Source organism: Peromyscus leucopus, chromosome 20, assembly GCF_004664715.2.
Source record: "Peromyscus leucopus breed LL Stock chromosome 20, UCI_PerLeu_2.1, whole genome shotgun sequence".
Taxonomy (NCBI): Eukaryota; Metazoa; Chordata; class Mammalia; order Rodentia; family Cricetidae; genus Peromyscus; species Peromyscus leucopus.
This window is the reverse complement of record NC_051080.1, coordinates 35339336-35363926: the sequence shown is the minus strand read 5'-3', so window position 1 is coordinate 35363926 and position 24591 is coordinate 35339336. Positions and strand designations below refer to the sequence as shown.

At 56.6% G+C, this 24591-nt stretch overlaps 2 protein-coding genes across 2 annotated transcripts; both read left to right on the top strand.

The window, feature by feature from the left end:
- Positions 1-205: 205 nt before the first annotated feature.
- On the top strand, positions 206-8147 carry Sstr3 (somatostatin receptor 3). Its single transcript, XM_028871083.2, has 3 exons — positions 206-1168; positions 1574-1712; positions 4896-8147. The coding sequence occupies exon 3, from the start codon at positions 4935-4937 to the stop codon at positions 6216-6218; it is 1284 nt and encodes a 427-aa protein (XP_028726916.1). The 5' UTR covers positions 206-1168; positions 1574-1712; positions 4896-4934; the 3' UTR covers positions 6219-8147.
- Positions 8148-14986: 6839 nt separating this feature from the next.
- Positions 14987-21694, top strand: C1qtnf6 (C1q and TNF related 6). The gene is made up of 3 exons (XM_028871082.2): positions 14987-15246; positions 17343-17592; positions 19555-21694. The coding sequence occupies exons 2-3, from the start codon at positions 17349-17351 to the stop codon at positions 20097-20099; spliced, it is 789 nt and encodes a 262-aa protein (XP_028726915.1). The 5' UTR covers positions 14987-15246; positions 17343-17348; the 3' UTR covers positions 20100-21694.
- Positions 21695-24591: the final 2897 nt, after the last annotated feature.

The window sequence follows — 24591 nt, the reverse complement described above, 5'->3', positions numbered from 1 at the left end:
TAGTCACGGTTTACTACTGGGGTCTGTCCAGCTCACCAACCAAGAATGAATGGCTTATGTAGGTGGGCACCTGTGAGCAATCTGATGTTGGGGACCACCACTCTTATGCCTCAGACAAGCCAAGTATTCCCCTCCCAGGGAGCTCGTTAGTTGGTGTGTTATGAACAATTGCCTTCAAGTGTGGTTGTTACATTTCAAATTGTATCAGTTCGAAGAGGGGGGAATTTGTTTTCTCACTGTGTATCTTTGACTTTGGGCTCTTGGTTCTCAAAGGCCAAAATACCTGCTTCCTGTCCCATCTCTGGGCTCCTCTGTCCAGATCCAACTGACCCCCAGATCATAGTCCCTATCTGCCTTCTTCAGGACCTGTCTCTCTGCCCTTGATCCTCAACAGGAGAGATGTGGGTTCGGAGCCTACATCTCGGTGCCTATCCTGCCTTCTCCCTCCTCATCCCGCTGCGCGGCCCCCTCCCTCGCGGAGAAGTACGTCCTGGGGTTCTGGGGCTATCCTGCCTCTGGCAGGCAGCTCCCCGTCTCCGCTGCTCCCCTTTTTTTTTTCAAGTCCCTGCGGGAGCCAAGGCCAGCGTGGGTGGCTGAAATCTCCTCGGTAACGGGATCTGCCTCTCCCTCTCCCGGCCTCCGCCCCTAACCTGCTGCCCCTCAGTCTGGTACCTACTGTCCGGCCCTCAGCCCCTCCTCCTGGCCCCTCCCGCACCCTCCTGCTCCCCCCCTCTGCTGGCTCTCCATGTCACCATCTGTGGCACAATCCTTCTCTGTCACTGTCCCTACCACCCCCTCTTTCTCCTTCCTCCTGCCTCCCTCTGTCCCTGCCTTTCTCTGCATCTCTCCCTGCTCCTCCGTCGGTCCATTCTCTTCTCTCCTCTCTCCTCCTCTGTCCCTGCTCCTTGCCAGGCATCTCTCCTCACTCCCCCTCATCCTGCCTTTCCACCCACACGCTGTCTCCTCTCCCTCTCCTCTCTCTCCACCTCCGACCCCCCCTCCTTTCCTTATTTTCTATTGGCTTCTTATGTCCCCTGCTCTCTTCCCATCCCCATCACCTTGGGAAGTGGCACCTGCCACCCCCCACTGGGTGCTGTCTGAAGACCCCATTCTGTGTCCTGCATCCTCCACAGAGTCCTGGAGATGGGGGATGACCGACAAGGTGCAGGTGAGAAGTCAGGGCTGGGGACCAGATGGGAGGGACAATGTGGGCTGACGTGGTCGCTGAGGGCCTAGGAAGGGCCTGAGCCCACGAGCGCTGGAGGAGTGGGCACCAGATGGGACCCCAGCTGGTTGTACTCTAGTGGTGCCTGGCTGCAGGATGTTACCCGGCCTGGCGACTACAAAAGGGAGCTCTTGCCCTGTGGGCAGGTAAGGAGGCTGGGCTCAAGGAGATCTTGGAGGGTGGGATACCTGAGCGCTTTCTCTGACCAAGTTGAATTTAGGGCTGAGTCTAGGGCTAGCAGCAGAGTGGAGAGATCCAAAAAGCAATGAGGGAGCCTTTTTGGTGAGCTCAGTGTGGGTGTAAGGTAGGAAGGGCTATTAATCTCAGCAACTTGTGCCATCATTCCAGAATCTTGGAGCCTCCATACAGCAGAACGTCAGAACCGGACCGAACCAGATGCACGCTGCTCTCTGGGCCTGCTTGGTGGCACTCGTGAGCGCCCCTTCCTGCTGGGAGTGGAGCATCTAACATGCAGCAACCTTGCCAGGTGGGTATGCATGTCTCCATTGGAGGAGGAGGAGGAGGAGACTAGAGCCAGAGAGAAGTGACTTACCCGAGGTCGCAGAGTCGTTTGCCATCAGCAGAACCCAAGTCCCCTGCTCAGGGCTTGAGGGGGTGCTCCTGGGAGTTAGGCCCCCAGCCTCGGGCTTCTGTCAGTCACTGTTAACTCACAAAACCCCAGCCTCTTTGGAGGAAGGTCCAGGGGTGCAGAGGACAGGCAGATGGCAGAACCAGTCAGGGGTCCTCAGCTTGCATTGACTTCTGACAACCCCAAGCCAGAGGACTTTAAGGTCCAGTAGACAGACTCTGTTTTGAATCCGTTTTCTCACTCACCAGTTGGGTAACCTTGCAGAAGCCGCTACACCTCTCAGAGGTTCAGCTTCTTCCCTCATCCCTCCTTTCTGGGCTCTGCTAGGGTCTCGGGATGTGACTTTGAAGCCTCGGACCAGGCAGGTTCCTTGCACTTTGGAGTTCTACTTTCTAACAGGCTTGTTTCTGTTAGTGCTTACTGAGTTCTGGGTGCTAGGCTAAGTGCTGAGCGAAAGCACTTTGGAGGGGGTGGGCGTTGAATGAGAGGGAAATAAGAGCAATGGGGGCATCTTGCATGCCCGAGGGGCCATCCTTAGTTGCTGTGGGGCTTGGGAGCAGTAACTCACCCTCTCTGTGTGTCTCTCCCCTCCTGAATGGTCCCCTGAGGAGATTCCACCCCCAGCTTTCAGGCAAGCTTGTGCCAAAGATAAACCAGACAAGGAGGCAAAGTCCCTCCCTCCCTTCCAGGAGGAATTAGATCAGGCACAGGATTCCAGATCCTTAAAGAAAAGACGGCATCGAAATTGCAGGTCTGTCTTCCCGGGTGAAAAGATGTGGTTTCCGCGTTCTGGCACCTGCCTGGCCTGTCAGCTTTGACAGCAAGGAGGGTGTCTTGGAGGGAGGCCAGGGTACCAGGAGGCAATGCTCCACCCCTGAGTCTAAGGAGGGTCTGGCTGGGTAGCTGTGTTCGTGTGTGTGTGTGTGTGTGTGTGTGTGTGTGTGTGTGTGTGTGTGAGGCTGGAGGGGCCATCCTTGGAGCACACCCTGGGCTTCCCCGAGGGCATTGGTGCTGGAAGCCTGGAAATGAGATCTGCCTGGCTCTCAGCTCTTCTCTGTGCCTGGCACTCTCCTTTCCCCTGCAGTCCTGAGTGTCTTTGATTGGCCAGTCTGCGGGAAAGCTAGAAAAAGGCACTGTGTAAAGCAGGTGGGCAGGGTGGCCGGGTGACAGAGGGTGCCCCACCTCTACCCCGGGAGCAAGAGTGTAAGGTCCTAGAACCCACAGTTCCTGGCCTGGGATGGTCGACTCCAGCTGTCTGGAGTTGCGACATTCTCTGATTAAAAGTCACGGGGCCTGAAAACCTGACTCTGGGATCCATGGCTGTGTTCCAAGAATTTAAACTCCTATCTCTAGGCTCCTATGGGTCTGAGGCTTTGGGCCCATGGTCCAGAATTCAAGAGCACAGACACCAGCCAGGCAAGCTCTGCCTAGTCCAGCAGGAGAGTGAGACCAGCACCGTACTGTAGGGGCCTGTGCTAGCCTAGCCTCAGTCTGCCAGCCTGTGAAATAGGGTGACAGGTCACAGGTACTCCTATATATACTCCTTCCTGGTTGTGGCTCCCCTTAGCTCCTCCTGGCCAGCTGGTGAGGACAGCAGGAACGCTTTGTGTTCTGGCACAGTTCTGAGACACCAGCTTTTCCTGAAGTCATCTGGGGTCTGGGCTCAGCAAGGGACAGCCAGCTCTGTGAAGACATTTCAGGATCCCACGGCTCACTACCCAGATTCATCAGACCCAGCTCAGGAGAGCTGAGGATGTAGCAGGTTGAGAACCGGTTGGGGGCTCCCTCCCAGCCAGGAGCTTGGAGGCTACGGGAAGTCTAGCCAGTCTGGAGTGTGGCAGAGAAGAGCCTTGGCACTCTGCCAGGGGTCCTTTGCCATCCTTGGCATCGCCAGCCTGGCACTTAGAGCTGTTGTATGCTTCCTACTCAGGAGCATGCTGGGAGATGGGGGCTTCCCCTTCCCAGGAGCCTCCTACTTCCAGAGTCTCATCGGGATACCCGAAGCACTCTCAGTTTCTAGCAGAGGGGTCCAGACCGGGGGGGGGGGGATGGGGGATGGGGACGGGACACAGATCTGAGAAGGATAGCCTCTTAGCTTAGAGACTTCCCCTTCACTCTGCTCTGCAGGGTAGAGTTGGAAGCACTCAGGATCCAGGATCCAAGGGAAATGGTAGGGGCAGGCAGAAAGGTCCATTGGCTGGAAAAAGAAGGGACAGAGGGTCAGGCCCGTGGGAGGGGCTGCCCTTAGCCTCTTACTGGGGAGTTCCAGAAGCAACAACCTGCTGAGCAGGCCTGAGGGGTTCCCTTCCTCCGGTCCCCACTCAGCAGCCCACTCCTTCACAAGGCTGCCCACTCTGGGCTCCTCTGACTCATCTGATGCCTCACTCGCTGGTGCAGGATGTGATGGAGTGAAGGGAGAGGCGGGGGCAGTGGAAACAGGTCCAGGGTGGCTTAAATCTCAGTGATGCAGGAGAGCCGAGCCCAGCAGGGGAGCCCAGCAGAGTCCCCAAGGCCCAGGCACAGAGTCGGGATAAAAGGACCCCACCAAGTGCCAGGGAATGTCCATTCTTGCCAGCTGGTGGCCCCTCCTGCTCAGCCCAGGGCCCACAGCCCTGCAGCTGGGGGATGTGGCTTCCAGATGCCTTGGAGACTTCTCATCACCTGTTTGTCTGGACGGAGAAGGGGTCCAGGCACCCATTCTTACATTTACAGTCATCCCTCGAGGCAGGGCTTTAGGTAGAGGACCCCATGTGATGACCGGGGTTAGAGAGGTGCTCACTTCCAGGAGAGAAGACACCATCAGCTCATTGCCATCCTGTTTGGAATTAGAGAGCTGAGGAAAGTTCTGGGCTCTGTTAGAAACGACACACCTATTTATTTTATCTGGAGTTGGGAGGACTTGATGTCTCATCTGAGAAATAGGGATAGCATCCCTCACCTTACTGGTCTGTGCCGAGCACAAGATGCTCCTCCAGCTCTGAGCTGGCACACAGTAGGTCTCCAAGTTCAAGGTATCGGTGGTTGAGTGGCGCAGAGGAAGGATTCTCTGACACAACTAAGCTGTGTTCTCCCCCCCCCCAGGCCAGGAGTAATTGATTGCTGACCGGCCTCTCATTGGCTATGGCCACGGCTGCCTATTCTTCATCAGTGCCCACAACCTTGGACCCTGGGAACACATCCTCAGCCTGGCCCCTGGACGCTACCCTGGGGAACGCATCTGCCGGTGCAAGTCTGGCAGGCCTGGCTGTCAGCGGCATCTTGATCTCTCTGGTGTACCTGGTGGTGTGCGTGGTGGGTCTGCTGGGCAACTCGCTGGTGATCTATGTGGTCCTGCGGCACACAGCCAGTCCATCAGTGACCAGTGTCTATATCCTCAACCTGGCCCTGGCTGATGAGCTCTTCATGCTGGGGCTGCCCTTCCTGGCTGCTCAGAATGCACTGTCCTACTGGCCCTTTGGCTCGCTCATGTGCCGTCTGGTCATGGCGGTGGATGGCATCAACCAGTTCACCAGCATCTTCTGCCTCACCGTCATGAGCGTGGACCGCTACCTGGCCGTGGTGCACCCCACACGCTCGGCCCGCTGGCGCACGGCACCCGTGGCCCGCACAGTCAGTGCGGCGGTCTGGGTGGCCTCGGCTGTGGTGGTGTTGCCTGTGGTCGTCTTCTCAGGCGTGCCCCGGGGCATGAGCACATGCCACATGCAATGGCCAGAGCCAGCGGCTGCTTGGCGAGCAGCCTTCATCATCTACACGGCTGCACTGGGCTTCTTTGGGCCCCTGCTGGTCATCTGCTTGTGTTACCTGCTCATTGTGGTGAAGGTGCGGTCGACCACACGGCGCGTGCGCGCGCCCTCCTGCCAGTGGGTGCAGGCACCTTCTTGCCAGCGGCGGCGGCGTTCTGAGCGCCGGGTCACGCGCATGGTGGTGGCTGTGGTGGCGCTCTTCGTCCTCTGCTGGATGCCCTTCTATTTGCTCAACATCATCAACGTGGTGTGCCCGCTGCCCGAGGAGCCCGCCTTCTTTGGCCTCTACTTCCTGGTGGTGGCACTGCCCTACGCCAACAGCTGTGCCAACCCCATCCTCTACGGCTTCCTCTCCTACCGCTTCAAGCAGGGCTTCCGCAGGGTCCTGCTGAGACCGTCGCGTCGTGTACGGAGCCAGGAGCCAGGGTCCGGCCCTCCAGAGAAGACTGAGGAGGAGGAGGATGAAGAGGAAGAGGAGAGAAGAGAGGAGGAGAAGGAGAGGAGGGCTCAGAGAAGGAAGGAGATGAACGGAAGGGTCAGTCAGATCGCGCAGCCTGGCACCAGTGGACAGGAGCCCAGCACAGGATCTGCCAAGGAGCAGCAGCTTCTACCCCAGGAGGTGGCAGCTGGGGACAAGCCTAGCACCCTGAGCCACCTGTAAGGACTTCAAACCAGCAAAACGGCCCAGAGAAAGGCAGAGGCTGTGCCCAGCTTAGGGGCATGAGTACCAGCTACACGCAGTGGTCTGAGCAAGCAACAGCTTAAGCGACTTCATTGACACCGCTGTCCTGGCCATCCTTGGGCCGCCAGTAAGGTTCAGGGTCCAATGACGGAATGTTCAGGGGCCTAGGTTCTGCCCTTCTGTGCTGTGTGCCCTTTGGCAGGTCCTCTGCCCTCTCTGGGCCTTGCTTTCTTCTTTCGACTCAGGGATGGGGATAATGAGGCCCCGATGGGCCCTGTCATAAGAAGGGTCTGGAGGGTGTCGTTACTGGGGGGACTCTCCCAAGCCAAGTTAAGGTGATGTGGGCAGGCTGACCAAGAAACAAGGTATCTTGGGTGTCGGTCTGTATCTTGGCCCTCAGGGAGATACAGCAGGGCTTGGAGAATCAGGGACGCAGGTGAGCCGGGGGGCTTGGTTGAAGCCCAAAGGAAGTGTAAGATGGTAGGATGGGATGCCACTGCTTAGGACCCAGCTCAGCCCTTCCCATGCTGCTGTGTGGCCTCGGCCACTCTGTTCCTGCCTAGGCTTCCTACCTCTCCTGCTGGACAGCCCAGTGTCCTACAGGCCCTCATCCCGGTGTCTCAGCACTGGGCCTCCTGTGCTCCTGGACATGAGGGGGGGAGGGTTTCAGACGGCTGACGAAGCCAAGCTTCAGGGGCTCTCACTCTTTGGACCCCTCTGGGGCCTGCATCTGATGTATGCTTCTAATTTTGTATTCCCTTTCTCGGGGAGGGACCACACGGCGCACAGGCTCAGGCCACCCACAGCCTGACTCACCCTATTTAGGTCAGGTACCTTGTCCCCAGGGCAGAGACTGTGGCAGCCTGAGGGGACGAGAGATAGGAGGAGGGTGGCCAAGATGAAGGAGAGGGAGCAGAGGCAGTAAGAAGGGGAGGGGAGAGGAGAGAACAGAACTGTGCTGTGGTCGTGAACCAACCTTCGCCCCTTGGGCTAAGCTCAGTCGCAGCATTGATGGTCATCAGGAAGGGTCTGTCTGGGGCGCTGAGGAAAGGGGGCCACAATGGAGACCCTGGGAGTGGGCCTGGCTTCTCAGGGCTCTAGGGAAGGGTGGTAAGCCCTTGGTGGGGGTCAGAGCTCCCCATCCTCTGTGTTCCCAGGGCCCCAGACAATGTAAAGAGGCTAACGGGCTGTCCTGACCCAGGCTGAGCCAGGACTCTACCCTCCCCCTCCCAGAGATGGCCCTTTTGGTCCCAACAAAGCTGGCCTCGGAGAGGTTGGAGCTCCTGCCTAGACCCCAACCCTACTTTGCAAAGGTAGGGTCCTCAGGGAACCCACAAATCCAGAAGCTGAGAAACCTGCATCTTCTACTCACCTCAAGCCGCTTGGCCAGGCCCTCCCCCCCTGGGTCTCAGTATCCTCCTCACCATGGTGTGGATGTGGTTCCCTAGCTTGCCAGTCTGCTGGAATCCAGGAGGAAACTGAGTCACGCTGGGTAAGCCACTGCTCACCACGATGGGGCTACTTACGGGATACAAAGTGGAGGTACCCCCAACTCAGGCTCAGCCCACATCCTGCCCCTTTAGTGAGTGGTCTCTGTGGCAGCTACTGGTGTGAAGGTATTTGTGAGAAACGGGGTGCAGGAGGCCGAGGATCAGAGAGCATGCAGGCCACCCTGGGAGGAGGAAGTTTGCAAACTCAGGCCTGTGTGGAGCGTGAGGCCGAGCCCTGAGGTTCCTCTGAGGAGGGGCTTGGGCAGAAGTGAGCAGTCCAACCTTCCTGGAGGGGGCAGGGGAGCTGTGCCTTGCAAAAGGAGTTGGGTGGCCAACTGGGAAATCTTTGCTGCTTCTGACCCTAGCTCCTGTCAATAAAGATAGTGACTGGGCCATTTCCTCTCTATGTCCTGATGGGTGAGTGTGCAAGTGTGTGGCTTCTTTTCATATGGCTTCACAGTCCTTCCAGGGTCATATAGATGCCCTTAAAAGTTTGAGCCTGTATCCTTGAAGAGCAGCACTGACATTTATTATTATCCAAGCAGCACATCTCCAAGCAGAAAGGTGATTGTCTACAACTAAGTCACATGACGGTCTCCTGGGCCAATCGACAAAGACAAGGCCGTGGGGGTGATGACTGGTCAATGTCTACCTTTCCAGCCAGCCAGAAGTGAGGCAGTGTGATGGACAATATAATCTGGCCAGTGGAGGAGGGGGAGGGGGAGGGAGGTGAGGGGAAGGGCCAGACAGCAGCGGTAGACTGAGTGTGCATAGGCTTTCTGTGGCTATAATGTCTAGGTACAATCATACAGGAGTGTGTGTGTGTGTGTGTGTGTGTGTGTGTGTGTGTGTGTGTGTGTGTAGCTTTGTTCAGCGCATGGCTTTGTTCAGTGTATGGCCATAAACATGTGTCCAAAGTGTTCTCAGGCAGGTGTGGGCAGGTACAAGCAATGGGCCAGCCAGTGCCTGGGCGTTACCTGGAAGTGTCCATATGGGCCGGGGTTTCTCTGCTGCTCCAGAGAAAGCAACATTGGGAGCCACTGCTGGGGCATGCAGAAGTCCGTGTGCATGTGTCTACATGCATCTGAAAACCTCGACCTTGCAGGGCCGGTGTGATGCAGCTGTGTCTCCAGGGCCTGCCTGGTAGGGCAGCGATGGCCCTTCCCATGAGTCTCTGGAATGAAGACATGAAGAAGGTCACTGGGGCCACAGTCACACAGGAGGTGCCTGCTTTGGAGCTGTGATTGGGAATAAATAAGGGTGTGAGGGGCAGGCGAGGGAAACAGAAGGAGCTTGCTTTGGGGTTTGGGGATTGGAATCTATGATTTAGTCCTGAGCAGAGAAAGAAAGGCAGTGACCGTCAAGCCTGCCTGTGTCCTCCTCTCCGGCAATGGAAGTTGCTGACTTACCTTGATCTTGTCGCTCAGAGGCGGTTGCCAGGCAACAGCCCATGGCCACCAGATTCTGGATCGGGACTTTGTGCATCAGCAACAGCATGATGGGAGAAGGGCTTGGAGTCTGCAGAGCCTGAGGCTGGGGAGGACAAGGCTACCGATTGTTGGGACCCCCTTTTTACCCGAAGATGATGTAGGCCACTGCCCCAAAGGGAGATGACAATTGGGCTCCATAGATCCTCAGGAGTAGAAAAGTCTTGAGTAGAGGGGACCCCAGGCTGTGTTGCAAGGGAACTCTTAGAGGTGAGCAAAGTGTGGTCTTGACAAAGTCTCAGGGCTCTTCCTGCTACTGATAACCCTCAGGCTCTGGGGGGGTGGGTCCATTATAAAGCTGTGGGGGGAATGTATGACCTAAAAGTCATGGGAGGGGCTGGAGAGATAGAGGTTAAAAAGAGTGCATGCTTCTTTTCCAGAGGACTGGAACCCACTAGTGGGCTATCATGGAGAGAAGGGGGCTGGGGTACATGGGCATGGCTCCTGCATGTTCTGGATGTTCCCAGGTGGCCACTTGTGAATCGCTACCCTTCGGGTACCGTGAGGAAGGAGAATACATGTGGGTATGCACAGAGGGAGGTGTTGGAGCCTGAGTGTGCCAGACAGAGGGGCTGGTGTGTGTTGAGGCTCCACAGTCAGGCAATGCAGCCAGCAAGATCACGGGAGGAAAGGGTAGGGGTGAGGTCCCATGCTGAGGCAGAGGCTGTAAAGTCATGGTGTCCTGGAGAGTTAGCTCCTGGGGAACGGGGGTGGGGTGGGTGGGACTGGAGTGTGCCCTTCTGGGTCCCTGTATTGAAATCTTAACCTGCTTCCTTTCTTTTGGAAAGAAGGTCGTTATAGACGTAACGTGGGGAGGGAAGTCGTGGCCAATACAATGTGTGCCTCCAGGGAAAGAGCTTTGAATGCACACATCCACAAGAAGAGCACAGAAGTAAAGGTCAGGGTGATACGGTGGGGTGGCACACACCTGTGACCCCAGCATTTGGGAAGCTGAGCATTACCCTGAGCTCAAGGCCAGGTTGTACTACATAGGGAGACCCTGCCTTAAAAACCCAGCCTCCCACAAAGACCAGGGGGATACTTCTCCAAGTCCAGGGATACTGAGAGTGCCACCAAACTCCCCAAAGCCAGGAGGAGACTTGGAACAAACTCATATTCCTCAGAAGAGATACCAGGCTGATGACTTGGTCCTGGGTCACAATAAACTTGTATGTGTGCATCTGTGTGTGTGTGTGTGTGTGTGTGTGTGTGTGTGTGCGCGCGCGCGCGCGCACACGCACGCGCATGAGTGCACACATGTGGGTAGGCCAAAGGCTATGTTGGGTGTCTTCCCAGTCTCTCCAAGCTTATCTTTTGAGACAGGATCTCTCTCCCTGTCCAGTGCTAGGGCTACAGGGACATGTGACCATGAGCCACTTTTTAACCAGGGATCCGAACTCAGGTCCTCACCTTTGCCAAGGGGGCTCTTTATCAGCTAAGCCATCTCTTTAGCCCTCGTTTTCTCCTTTTCGAGGTGAAGCCTCCCTTTGTAGTGCAGGCTGGCCCGGACCTCATGGCAATCCTGCCTCAGTCTCCCAAGAGCCGGGATAACAGGCAGGCACCGCTACCTCTGCCAACACACTAACCTCTTGTTCCTGTCGCCCCCAGCTCTGGCACCTGCTAAGACCACTGCCCATTTGCCATATGGTGTTGGTGGCCTCTCCCCTCCCGGGGCCCTAGAAGATCTGCCAAGCCAACCTGTTCATCCTTCATGCAGCACGTGGTGAGCGGGCACAGTTAACTGCCAGAGGCTCAGCCCAGAGGCCAGATGGTTTGTCTAGGGGCCAAGGAGGGGACAGCAGAGAGTGCCAGTGTGTAGACACTGTGGACTCAGGCTGCCTGTGCTTAAGGCCCAGCTCATCCGTTCGCTCGCCGTCTGACCTGGAGCCAGTGAATGAGCCTCTCCCGGCCTCAGTTTCTTCCCTACTGGGTGAAGTTGTTGCTTAGGTCATTGAACGGGTTAATGTTCACAGAGCTTAGGCCGGTGCCTGGTGCCCACAGGTACTGCACAAGTGTTTTCAGAAGTATGTCCACAGGACAGATGCGCAAGACCTTCTGGTGAGGTCCCAGATGTTACAGTTGTTGCCCAACATCATGACCAGGAAGAAGACCAAGAACAGGGCCATTCTCCTGCCTCAGCTCCCCCAGTGCTAAGTGGATAAAGTGATGGTAGGGGTTGGGGTGCTCTGGGACTACCCGTGCCAGCTTCCTGGTGGCACGCCATACCCCTGGGAAGTATATATAGCAAAGGAGATACCCAGGCCACACAGGCCCAGCACCCCAAACCCTGCAGCCTTGGGCAGGCACTCCAGAGTGCTGTAGTGTGGGGGTGAATCGGGGATGTACGTGTGTACAAACAGCTTTTCTTTCTCACTGTCTCCAGAGTGTGCCTCCTTCTCCTTAGGGATCCAGGTACCTGGGATCCTGGCCACATCCTCTGCTACTATCTTGTTGCAGGTGGGGAAACTGAGGCCTGGGGTGGGGGGCAGGCTGTTTCAAAGCTTTGCAGAGAAGGGACAGAATGTCCTCTTTCAGTCCGGCTGCTTTAATGGCCAGGAAATGTGTCAATATTTGCTCATGGCAACTGCCGCCTCACTGCCCTTGGTCAACACCTCCGGAGCTGGCTTGGTTTCTCCGTCCCTGAGACTATGGTTGTGTCTGAGCTCTGCTAGCCCTCCACAAGGAAGGTCTCTGTAAGCTCTGGCTGCAATAAATGGGCAAACACAACTGGATTTACATGTGGGTTGTAAGTGGCAGGGGTGTTCTTGGCCACACACAATCAAGGGAACTCCAGATCCTAGCTCAGAGTGCCTGTGAGCCAGCCTCGGGCCCGGGTGGAGCCTCAGTTCCCTCATTCCTGAAGTGCACCCCACAATCCCATCTTACAGGACTGTCACAGGACTGCAAGCTGACCTGATGACTCCCGCTCAGGTCAGCCCAGTGCTTTCTGTGTCCGCCAGGGGGCGCCGCTGGACGTCAGAGCACCGCTCCTCCTCTTCGCTCAGATTCGGCTTTATTCGGCCACTGACGGATTCCACCAGGCTGGCTGTACCCGACTCTGTTCGTTTTGGTTCGGGAAAAATCGACTCTGTTCGGCTCTACTCGGCCGTACTCGGTTGGATTCGGCTTTGCTAGGCTTTGCTCGGTAGGACTGGGCTCTGTTCGGCTCTGTTCGGCTCTTTTCGGACATATTCGGCTCCTCTCCGGACTAGGCATCCGTGTTGTGGGCGCCGGGGCCCTTGAACTCTTCTTGTCTCTCTTGGCTGGGCCTGGAGGGTCTTAGCCTGGGTCGCTCAATAGAGCGGGACTCAGTAAAGCCAATTTGGAGCTGTCCTCACGGGACTGTAGGTCAGAGGAACCCTACCCACTTTCTGGGGTGCTGAGGTTTGGAAGAATAAACTCGGCTCTCCAGCCAGGCTGGACTGGCGGGGTGCTGGGTGCCGGGCCGCACGCTGGCTCTCTCCAGGAGGTGGCGCCCTCCTCTCCATTAGTTCAGACGTTAACTTGGCAGTGACCTTGAACTACAACTATGAATTAGCATTCACGATTTACACAACTGACTTCTGGCGTCACCAAGTCGCTGTCCTAGCTCCTGGAAGTCAGAAAGGGCGGGGGTGAGTGGAGAAACAGACTCATACCGTGGGACTCTGGCCTTGGTGACATAGCTCGGGCTTTCTGTGTCTGGTTACATATTTGCTGATGAGGTTTATGAAAAGAGTATGGAGGGCATCATGGGCCCTGGGTTTACCTACTGGCAGGTGTGCTGACAAAAATGAATGCATGCCGCAGCATACGAGGCTTAACCGAAGTAGCCAGGAGGAAGCACCCTTTGCCTACCTGTTCCCAGACACTCATACAGTCCTGGAGTCGAGACCGTCTAGCCCAGGGTCATTAAGACTCAGAGAAGCGCCAAGGAGTGGTGGCACACACCTTTAATCCCAGCCCTCGGGAGGCAGAGTCAGGCGGAGTGAGTTCGAGGCCAGCCTGGGCTACACAGTGAAACCCTGTCTTGAAAAACAAAACACTCAGAGAAGCAAGGAAACTTACCCAATGTCACACAGCTGGAAGAAGAACATGCAACAGAGCCATAATCCAAGTCTGTCTGTCTGTCTGCTCCAGGACTGGAGCTCTGTCTCCAATCTGCCTGACCTGCCTGGGACATCCTTATGGCTGAGGTCCGTGGCTTGGAGCCTCCTGGACTGTTAAGGTGGAGTGAGCAGCCTGGGCCTGCAAGTGGGGTGCCGAGCGTAGTGGGGTGCACAGTACTAGGCACACAGCTGGCCTCCAACACAACTGTGCCGTCCACCCTTTTCCTGCTTCTCGCTATTCCATTCATCTTTTTTTCATCCGTTCCCCCACCCCCCACCCCCAGATTTCTACAGCAGAGACCAGAGACTGCCTGGTGCTGTCCCCACCCCTAGGGCTGCTGCTGACTCAGCCCTTTGCTCTGGTGGCTGCAGCTTGAAGCTGGTAGCCTCTCTGCAGGCCGGGCTCAGTGCCCCAGGAATGATGCTCAGGCAGGCAGGGCCACACAGAGGCCACGCCAGTGTGGGCCTGGTGGTGGTCCCTATATGGCCATCGTCCCTCTGTCTGCTTTCTGCTGGGCTCCACTGGTACTCCTGACTGGACCTGAGGACTTGGAGTCATTTTGGGAGGCAGCACCAGACCAGAAGAGTCTGGCGTCCTCCCAACTTGGACTCCACTCTGCTATGTGACTTTGTACCAAAGTCTTGATCTGCCTGGGCCACAATGTCCCTGATTAAGGGATGGGATTAGATCATCTCCGAGGCTCTTTCCAGGATTGATATGCTGTTGGATTGTCTGCTTCGACACACAGAAACAGCCCTGTCAAGGACCCAAAACATGAGGGCTGATGTTTGTACTCTTAGCAGTTAGTGGGGCCAGGAAGTCCCAGACCTAAATCTGCTCCCTAAGGGTTGGGCTGGAAAGTAATGTCTCTGCCAAGACCCTCTACCTGCCAACTTGCTTCTTCTCCCTGGGCTGGAGAGAAGCTGGGGGAAATAGTAGGTCTAAACACTTTTGGGGGACGAAGGTCCGGAGAGAAGTGAAGCCTAGCTCATCGGGAGACACTCAGTAAAACTAAAATGGGAAGGGTAGCCAAGGGTGAGGGACATTTGACATCAGATGCACAGGGTCTCTGGCCCCAGGAAGCCAGGGCTAGGAGCCATGTCTGTGGCCCTTGCTAAAAAAAAAAAAAAAAAAAAAAATCCCCTAGCCTGCTCCGGAGGAAACTGAGGCAAGACCCAGGGCACACAGGCTGCTCCCCCATGAACTTCTTGGAGGTTACCTCTTTGAGGGAGCTGGCTTTAGGAGACAAGAGATTGAATTAATAAAGGCAGGAATCCAGGTGGAGGAGCAGGACATGAGTCACGCTTGGTCTCTAGCACTTGTGTGCTTGGAGGCAGGATCCTAGACCACCTAGGGCAGGAGAGGCAGTGCTTGGCCATGTTGCCGGCCACTGGGTGTTAGGACAACCAGGGTTTATGCCTATGGAGGATGGGTACCAGTGCCCTCACACCACCCTGTCTCTGTAGCTCTTGGCAGATGGCTCTTGGGCTCCGACTCAACCCGGGCTGTGGGAGTTCCCAGGGCTGCCTCCCTTTTCCTGAGCGAGGGAGAGCCCTGCCCCCTCCCTCGAGGCCTCCGATTTCCACACCAAGTATTTCTAAGCCCTTGACCCTCGTCCGTCCCTCTAAACTCTCAGGGCCTTTGACTCAAACAGGATACCATGGCTGGGTCTGGGCCACAGATGCCCAAGGAAGTTTAAAGATCCAAACGTCTCCCAGCATCTCCGAGGCAGAGCCCTGGGCTGGAGGGGCGGGAGCAGGAGGTGGGGAATGGGAAGCCAGCTCAGCGTGCTCCCTCCCTTCTCCCTCCCTCCCTCCGCCCTCCCAGCTCAGTCGTAGGCCTTGGGGGTCGGGCCAGCAACAAGCTATTATCACAGACATGGGCCAAGGAGCCAGAGGCCGCCCGGGGTCTGTGAGTTGAGCTTGAGGCTGCAGGACCAGGGTGAGTGGCTGGAGGCCTCTCTGCTTCTGTCTGGGCTGGGGGCTGGAGTCAGAGTCTGAGGTTCCTGTGTCCCCCTCTTTCTGGCGAGCACATAGCTCTCTCCCTCTGGCCTAGGCAGCTCCTTGAGGATCTCCTCTTCTCTTCCACCCTACACTTCTGGCCACCGGGCACCGCTCCTGACTTTTATCGGCCCCCTACGGTGACTCCCCCTCCCCTAGCCACTTAGCCCAGCCGTGTCCACCTGGATGATGGCAGTGGTCGGGTCTCCACCACCTCCAAGAGTCTCTGGCCTTTTAGCAGAGGTGGTGGGGACCCTCAAGACTACCCTAGGGTTGGTGTGATCCCCCCACACTTTAGTCCTACCTGTCCCCTCCCAGGAGCCAGCCAGGGATCCTAGCTGTGGTTAGGGCCGTTTCCAGCCGCTTCCAGGGAGACAGCCCTGCTTCCTGCTTCCTGTCCTTAAGCCTCCCCCCTCCCCCCCTTTTCTGTGTCTGAGCCTTTGACTCCCCAGGGACCAGACCAATAGGAAACAGAAATGTCTCCAAACCATGCTGACCCTCCTGGAGACGTACGGTGCCTTGTCAAGCCATAGACACCAGGATGAGGTCTGTACCAGGCAGAAGAAGGAATGGACTCTTTGAAGTGCACGACAAGCTAGGCAGTCACATCATCCGTGTAACCTGGCGAGGAAGACATGTTGGCATCTTGTGTGAATGAGGGGGCAGGAAGACCAGAAGGGCTAAGCCACAAGCCTAGGTCACTCCGGTTTGTGTTATTCAGATATCCCTACAGGGTGGGACACATCTCTGGCCAGAATAAAAGGTGTGTGTGTGGGGGGTCGCTGCAACCTGGAGCTGAGGAAAATAGGGGTGATTGGTCTCTGGGGGTTTTGTCTGCCTGGTGGAGTCGAACCAGCAAGACCCAGCAGTGTGGACAGGATCACTCCAGCCCCGGGACGTCTCTGGAGATGCCTCCTGTCGTCACCCTGGCCCCTGGGGAGATACTCTGCCCCTTTAACACCTAGTTCCTCTTCGCAGCCTTTCTAGAAGTCATCATTTTACCTTCTCAGCCCGTATTAACCACAGAAAAATATTTTTAAATTGAGCTGAATGTTAAGGAGGCACAAAAAGGAAATAAACAGAGAGACGCCAGAAGGTGTAAAAACCAGGCTGGTTTCAATTGCAGTTTCTGATCTGTGATAATCGGGTGGCGCCAGGCCCCCAGCCTGTCACCACCTCAAAGGCCCGCTGCGGGCTTCCTGCCCACCCGTCCAGGTTCCTTCTCTAGTGTCCGGCCTACTTCCGGCTCCACACTGAAAACTCTGGACCCCTTCATGTTCCAGGCCCAAGATGGAACCTCACCAATTCTGATCCCTCTGAATTGCCAGGGCTTTTGGTCCTCCCCTCCCCCAATTTCAATTTACCACCTTAGCGGCCGATTGGTAGGCCTGTCATGATTGACACAACCATCTCCCAATGGTTCAACTCTGGGCTTTCTCTGCGGGGGGGCTCCTGGGTAAAGGAGGGTTGTTGAGGGTACAAAGATACCAGGAGGGTGAGCCCTGCTAAGCTGCATATATATCCTCAACCTTGTGTGTTCCAAAGGGGGCATCTGATTCCCTGACTTGTTCTTCAAGAGGGGGACCTCTCGTGTCTGCACATAAGAGGCCTGCGGGGTCCAATACCTTGGTCCTCAGGGACCCCAGCTCCTGCCTATGGAGCCTGCAGGTGGTGGTGGGAGCCATGGCCTCTCGAGATGAGGGAGCCAAAGAAACATTCTCCATCTCCTTGGTTAGCTCCGGGGACATCTGGCATCTTCTTGGGTGGCTCAGTAAAGACCTGGGAGCCTGGTGTGTGCCATCTGAGGGTCTCCACGGGGGTTTCATTCTTCCCAGGCAGTGGTCACAATAGACAGGAGGCTCAATGGCTGGCCTAGTGACCTCAGACTCGCTTCCCAGGTGGCCCCAGACTTGCCTGTTACAGGGGTCCTACCCTCTCCCCTTAGTAACACTGGGTCTACCCTGGCTACCGGAGACAGTGTTATCCCTGAGTGTTGACATGCCAGATAGGCTGAGTCGAATGTGTCTCTCCATCCAGGTCATCATGGGGACAGACAGCCTGGGTTCCCTCTGGGCGGTACTCCTGCTTCCTCTTGTGTTTGGAGTCCCCACAGAGGAGCCCACCGTTCAGGAATCCGTGGCCTCCCATCTCACCAAAGGCTGTCAACGATGCTGTGACCCTGAGGAACCACTGTTCTCTGCTGACGCTGTCCATGCCCCTGTTTCCCCCTCCTTCCGCTATGTCTTGCCCGAGGTCAGGCCCTACATCAACATGACCATCCTGAAGGGTGAGTTATCACACTGGGCAGGTCGTGGGCCGAATTGCTCTGGGATAGGGAGGGGGCAGCGACAGAAGAAAGCAGGACGGGCCTTGCCTAGGCCCTGCCTGCCTTCGGTCTACATGCACATAGCACCTGGAATGTGCAAGGACCGTTCTGAGTTCAGGGTGGGCAGATGCTGTGCAATGAACAGACTCCCCAAGCGGATGAAGCAGGTGGTGAGACAGGCCCTGGGGTCCAAAATGTGGGCAGAGGGCGTTGAAGTGTGGGGCACAGGCGGCAGAGCGGGCATGGCAGGTCCATGGGGCTCCTGGGAAGGGGAAGGGCAAGCCTACACTCACAGGGCAAGGGGCTTCTCAGTAGGGGTGAGAAAGGAGATAGCATGGAGAGAAAGAGGTGGGCCCACGGGGTCACCAGCCACCACCAGGATATAAGTTTCTCTCCGCGGGAAAAGGGGGGTTGAGCAGAGAGAGGACCTGGCCTCCATAGGTGTCACGTGGGGCACATGGCAGGGGCAAAAGCGGAAGTCCTGGGGGAGATCTATGGCTGGAGGTGGGGTGCTGGAGGAGGGGTGCTGGAGGTGGGGTGCTGGAGGTGGGGTGCTGGAGGAGGGGGTGGCAGCTCCTTAAATTATAGCCTCAGATGTAAGGGACTTAGTTCCACCACAGTGATGGGACCCAGGACGGCCATGGCCACACCACTGATGTCCACCGTTGCTCACCACGCCCCCACCCAATGTGAGGAGATGATTGTGGGTCATTCCTCCCGCCGTGTAGATAGGCAAGTTTAGTGTCCAATGGGGACTCTCCTGGGGTCACTTCAATGTCAGGGACAGAGCAGGGCACTCCCCTCTGACTCCCGCTCATTTTAATTGCCTGGGGGAGGTCACTTCCTGGTCTCCCTGCCTCACAGCCACACTCGGTTCAACGTCAGGCAGCTTAGCCTCTGGAGGTGGAGGGGCCCGGGCCTGGTGACCCTTTGCTGTGGCTGTCCATCTGAAGCCCCATGTTACCCTTGGACAGGCTTCCCGAAGTGGACAGTTCTGTGTAGCACCAGGCTGCCTGGGTAGCATCTGGAGCCCTAGGTCTAAGCCTTGTGGGTCAGGCTGGCCTCTTTCTAGACTTCTTGCCAGCTTATGTGCTGAAGGAAAGAAGCCCCCCTCCTCAGAGCCACCTTGGCCTTACGCTAGGTAGAGCAGGTGCTCAGATGCTCTGTACGCAGTGAGGTGCTTTTGCTGGGAGGTGGCATCTGTAGAGCCAGCCCACAGCCGTGAACACCCCCCCCCCCACTCCACATTCCTTTGGTCTGCCTTCAAGGACCTGTGCTTTCCTTTCCCTCTCTACCCTCCACTGATTTCACCACCACCCTGGTCAAGGGGCCTCACCAGGAAAATATGCAGTCAGGTCTCTGCGGTACACGCCAGGTGTTTTGGGGTGCGGGTGGGGTGTCTTGCCTATGCTCAGATTCAGCCTGGAGCCAGGGCTGGAAAAGAGACTAGGTCACCATTGCCCAGGAGGGTAAAGATGGTCTGGGCCATGCTGAGTGGATGTCCTGCCCTCTCTCTGCCGAGTGAGGACTCATGTGCACCTGCAAAGTGGGTGTTGCCCTTTTAAGGTGCACCCCAGACACCCAAGACCCCCACATCTCCAGGCCATGGCAAGGGCAGTTTTCTTCTTTAATTGGAGGTGTAAAGCATGTCTGACCTTGTCCCATCTCCCCATTGGCCTCAGCAGAAGAGCCTCCTGGAATCCTGTCATGCCTCCCTTGCCAGGAGGGGACCCAGGCTGTGCGGGACGGAACACAGTCTGGGTCTTAGGAGATGTTTGCGGCGATAAATGCTTGGTGTGTAGTAGGCGCCCAGTAAACACCAGCTTCATTTCTGGACCCAGGCTAAAGCAGTGCCTTCCAACAATGAGTGCTGAGCATAGGCCAGGATGCCTGTCCTAACTTCTCCCCTTCATGTCCTCACAGGTGACAAAGGAGACAGAGGTCCTTCAGGAACACTGGGGAAGCCAGGCAAGGACGGTCCCCGAGGGGACCGCGGCTCTCAGGGCGTCAAAGGTGACAAGGGGCAGGCAGGCAGCCCTGGCAGCCCCTGCCAGATGCACTACTCGGCCTTCTCTGTGGGCCGCAAGACAGCCATACACAGCAGCGAGGACTTCCTGCCTATGCTCTTCGACAGGGTCTTCGTGAACACAGACGGCCACTTCGACATGACCACCGGCCGCTTCGCGGCCCCCCTGCGCGGCCTCTACTTCTTCAGCCTCAACGTGCACAGCTGGAACTACAAGGAGACCTACGTGCACATCGTCCACAACGAGCAGGCCGCGGTGATCCTCTACGCACAGCCCAGCGAGCGCAGCATCATGCAGAGCCAGAGCGTGATGCTGCCACTGGAGCCCGGCGACCACGTGTGGGTGCGGCTCTTCAAGCGGGAGCGGGAGAACGCCATCTACAGCGATGACGTGGACACCTACATCACCTTCAGCGGCCACCTGATCAAGGCAGAGGACTGAGCTTCCCTGGCTGGTTTCGCGGCTGGGCAGCTTGGGGGAGGGCCGGTGGCTAGGGCAGGTCCTGTAGGTAGCTTCTTCAGGACTGGATCTGCCGCTCTTCGATGCTTAGGATTGTCCTTTGCAGTCTGTCTCCATCCCCTCCCCTCTTGGCCTCATTTTCAGAGACTTTTGGGCTTAAGTATTCCAGAACGTCCCCAGCCTCTAGAGAGGCTTTCCTCACACCTCATTGTGCTGTTCATCCCTGGGGGACTTTGTTGTACGGTAGATGCTGGCTTGGCATTTGGGGGTGTGCCCAGGATTCTGCATTTCTAGCAATTTCCTCAGTAATGCTGATGCTATTGGTCTATGGACCACACTTGAGGAGTTGGGCTCTCTAGGATGTTTCCAGAATTCTAGGGGTTTCCCAGACATTCTGGAATTCCCCACCACCACCACCACCAAACTCCAGTATTCTTCCTGTATCCTCAGGTTTTCTCCTCACCCTGGGCCTACCCCCATACTGCTCTTTCCGCCCCTCCCCCGCCCGCTTTTCTAGCCACTGCTCACTTAATGCATTCATCAAATGCTGAACACTCACTTGGTCCCAGGGCTGAGGACAACCTAGGCTAATCAGACCTAGGTCCTGTCTCTCCCCTGGTGAATGCCCAGTAGCCTGGACAGGCGTTGGGGTCTGCCCAAGTGGGTCCAAAGACTTGAGCGCACGTACTGGGTGCTCCTCTAGACTGGGTGCTTAGGCGCTGTGGGCCCTTCTCCACTGCTCCGTGGTGGCACAGGGTGCTGGAGGTGGACATGACGTTCCTTTCCCATTCTCTACCTTCTTGCCTGGTGCCCAGCGTTAAAGCAAACCGTAGGTATAGTCTTGGCTGGGAAGAGACCCAGGGATTTGGAGGTACCTGGGGTAAGAGGCTCCTGGAAGTGAATTGGAGCCCATTCTCCCTGACCTTGGAAGACTCCTCCTACCCTCTTTTTCTCATTCCCCAGGACATTAACCAAGGTCAGGCTATGCACTAAGTGCTCTCCGACCCTCCTGGACCCTCAAAAGCTCATTGTCACACAGGGCTTACGAAGGTGCTAAGGACACCCGGGAGGTGGCTCCCGTTTCAGGGCTTCACCTGCCTGGATTGCCCTTGCAGACGTCATGGGGAGCCAGGCAGGACAGAGGTGGCAGGTTTCAGCCCAAAGCAGGTCTAGGGACTGAAGCCGGTGACATTCAGGTTATCTGGGGGCCCTTTCTGAGCCACGCTGCCACGACAGGCCCTGGGGAAGGTCATGGAGAAGCAGGGACGCCGGGACCCCCATGCCTTTCCCGGCATGCACGGCCCGGTGGCCCTCCAGCCTTCCCTCTTCCACTGCAAGGCTGCCCAAGCTTCTCAGGGGAAGGTGGCCTCCGTCCATTGGTGCTTCTGCAGACCCAGGGCAGGGCTGGCCCTGGGCGGGCATCTCTGGTGCTTATAGCCAAGGGAGCCATGGCAGGGTGACAGAGGCAAGGCCTGCCATGTGCTGTGAAGGCTGATTCCACAAAACCACCCTCAGCCCGACTGTCCTTGCCGGCTTGGCCAGTGTGAATAAAAATACTGGATTCTCTTGGCAAGTCAGCCTGGTGCTTTTTGCTCTATGCCTTTCTTCTGCCTTGGAAGGTAGCCGCTCTGGCCCTGAGGGGGGGCAGATATAGGGTTCCACAGAAACAAAGCCTTGCATGTGTGTTCTGCGTGTGTGCCTGCAAAGAAATCAGCTCCAGCCAGTTGCTCACACAGCCGGGGTCCCGGAGTTAGTGGAACCCGCCGAGAGTCAGCGGGGATCCCGGTAAGTCCCGACATCTCTGAGCCTCAACTTCACTGCCTGCAAAGTGGAGGTAACAATGGCTTACCTCCCAGGTGGCTTCAGGATTAGAGCGCATGTTGCCTGGCAGGTGCTATGTTCCTTCTCGGACCACGTCTGTTGGTCATCTGCAGGGTGGCCCCTGTAGCGGAAGCACAATGATTATTTCCTTAGAGACCATCCCCGAAACTCATGTTCCAGCCGGGAACTCCCAAGTGCCACACCAATTTATTAGCTACTGCCTTGTCACAGGGACAAAAGCAACTCAGGGAGAAAGGGTTCATTGTGGCTTGAGGGTCCAGTCTACCGTGGCATGGACGACATGACAGCCAGAGTGTGAGGCAGCTGGTCACATTGCATCTGCAGTCAGGAAGCAGAGAGACACGGAGCCAGCCTGGTGTTCAACTTGCATTCAGTCGGTCCTGGACCCCAAATCACAGGTAAGGGGCATCACCCCACCTTAACCGGCCTAGTCTAGAAACAACTTCAGAGACATGCCCAGACACTGGTCTTAGGTGATTCGAGATCCTGTTGTGTCGATAATATTCATCACATACCAACCACGGTACCCCACTTGTGTGAGGGACCTCAGAGTCCCACACCTCTGTCTCATGCTTATAAAGAAAACAGCTGGAAAACCTCATCATGCCTCATGGAGGCCATATTGACTAGCACGGTCCCTTGCCTATACTGTTAAAGTGACCCGGGCCTCCCCTCTCCTTGCCTGTTGCTGTGAGTGGAAGGACAGGAATTTGTGCCCTGCTCTGTGTAACCATCACTGTTTGGTGACTCTGTACCTTGTGGAAGATGCATATTGCAAAGAACACACCGTATGCACCTGCTTGGATTCCAAGCCCAATCAGTGGCAGAGTGGGCTCTGGGTCCTTGGGGACCATGAGGGCTCTGAAGGGAGGCCTCCCGTTATACCTGCCTGCTTCCCAGTGATCTGCAAAGAGCTGGCCTCACAGTGTGCTCTGGCCAAGCTCTGGTCTGCTTAATATGCTCTAACACGAAGAAGACCTGGATCTGCTGCCTTGTGTGTCGGCAGGATTTGTGATCTGCTGACCAAAGCCCTGGAAACTTCGTGCCAGGCACCTGCAGAATTTGCACACTGAAGCCAAAGCCACAGACATTCCCAGTTGGTGCTAGACCAGCACCCCACCTCACCCGCCTGTCCCACTAGCATACGCACTTCCTCCCAGCCTTGGTTCAGAGGTAGCCATGAGATTGTCTCGGACAGTGTTCGCATTCAGTGACATAGTCCCAGGAGGCCCTAGACCTTGGTAATAGAGAATCTCTCAACCAGGTAGGCATGGTGGGGTTTGGGCAGGGACTTCATAAAATTGGAGGCTGCCCAAGCCAGGGCTGCGGAGAGATCTGTGTTTATAAGGGCAGTGAGATCTGGGCGTGGTGGTGAATGCCTTTAACTCCAGCACTTGGCAGAGGCGGGGGGAGATATCTGTGGTTGGAAGCCAGCCTGGTCTATATAGAGTGTTCCAGGCTAGCCAGGGCTACATAGACACTGTCTCAATGAAGCAAAATAAAAACAGAGAGAGACAGAGAACCGGACAGGATTGGATACAAGAGAGGTGCCGCGTGTGAAGCTTGGCCTGGGGTTGACCTTGGTGCTGGGCCTTTAGGAGGCAGCTCACTGGGGCCAGGTGGTACAGAGAGATCCCCACCAGAGGGAGGAGGCCTGCACTGTGGTCCAGGGTGGATGTGAGCCCCAGAAATTGGGAGGAGGCTAAATGCCGTGAGGAGGAGAGCAAGTTCCCACAGGACTTTGAAGGGGGTGGGACGTCTGGAAGCGGAGAGCAGAAACAGTCAGGTACCCAGCCCAGACAAAGCCCCTGCCCACCAGGCTCCCCGATTCCTGAAGACTGTTGTCCAAGAGACCTGGTGGCTTTCTGCCCTGGCTTTGAGCAGGGCAGTCTTTTGTTTGGCTGGAGGGATGGAGGATGCTGGGTAATTTGTTTAACCTTTTTAGACCCCACATTGTATAACATCTGGTCCCAAATCTTCTTGCCCTACTGAGGTCTTTGACTAATCAAGGTACACATGGAAATGGCAGCAGAAACCCACTTCAGAAAGTATGAGGGTATACGATGGGGAAATCATGAAGTGAGGGCTTATTGTTCCAGAAAATACAAAGCACCTGTGAATAGCTTCCAGGAAGTGGTGGGCACAGCTCCTGTGGGCTCTGGAGCCAGGCCGGGGGCTCTAAGGCGCCTGCTCCCCCTTTAGATCCACCCTGTCAGAGCACATCACCTCGGTGTTCCCTGTCCTGAGGCCTGGGCTGGTTCTCTCCTTTGTGTGAGCCTTGGCTTTGCTCTCCCTGTGTCCACACAGTAGTGGGGAGACTCTGCTCTGACTGAAGAGCATCTGCCTGTCGGATGAATGACTTTGTCGAGCCCGCTCCTCCTGACCGGCCCGCAGGCCCCTCACCGTGGGTCCCCCGCTGCCACGTGGGCAGCTGCCGGGCAGGGAGAGCCAAAAACCACTCACCAGGAACAGAAGCAGATGGGGAGGACATTAAGGGCGGGGCACTCGGAGGCAGCCAGAGAGGAAAGAGGGATTCCAGGACACTAGTCAAGAGTTCACAGGGTTAGGCAGGCCTGGCCTCTGAGCCCAGGAGGACCGGAGACTGGAGAGGCCCCGGGGCAGCAGGAAGGCC

What these genes read in the sequence shown, in the direction of transcription:
- Sstr3 (XM_028871083.2), top strand. Translation starts at nt 4,935, where the DNA reads ATGGCCACGGCTGCCTATTCTTCATCAGTGCCCACAACCTTGGACCCT.
- C1qtnf6 (XM_028871082.2), top strand. Translation starts at nt 17,349, where the DNA reads ATGGGGACAGACAGCCTGGGTTCCCTCTGGGCGGTACTCCTGCTTCCT. An exon ending in CAACATGACCATCCTGAAGG is followed by an intron (nt 17,593 to 19,554) that starts GTGAGTTATCAC and finishes ATGTCCTCACAG; the next exon opens with GTGACAAAGGAGACAGAGGT.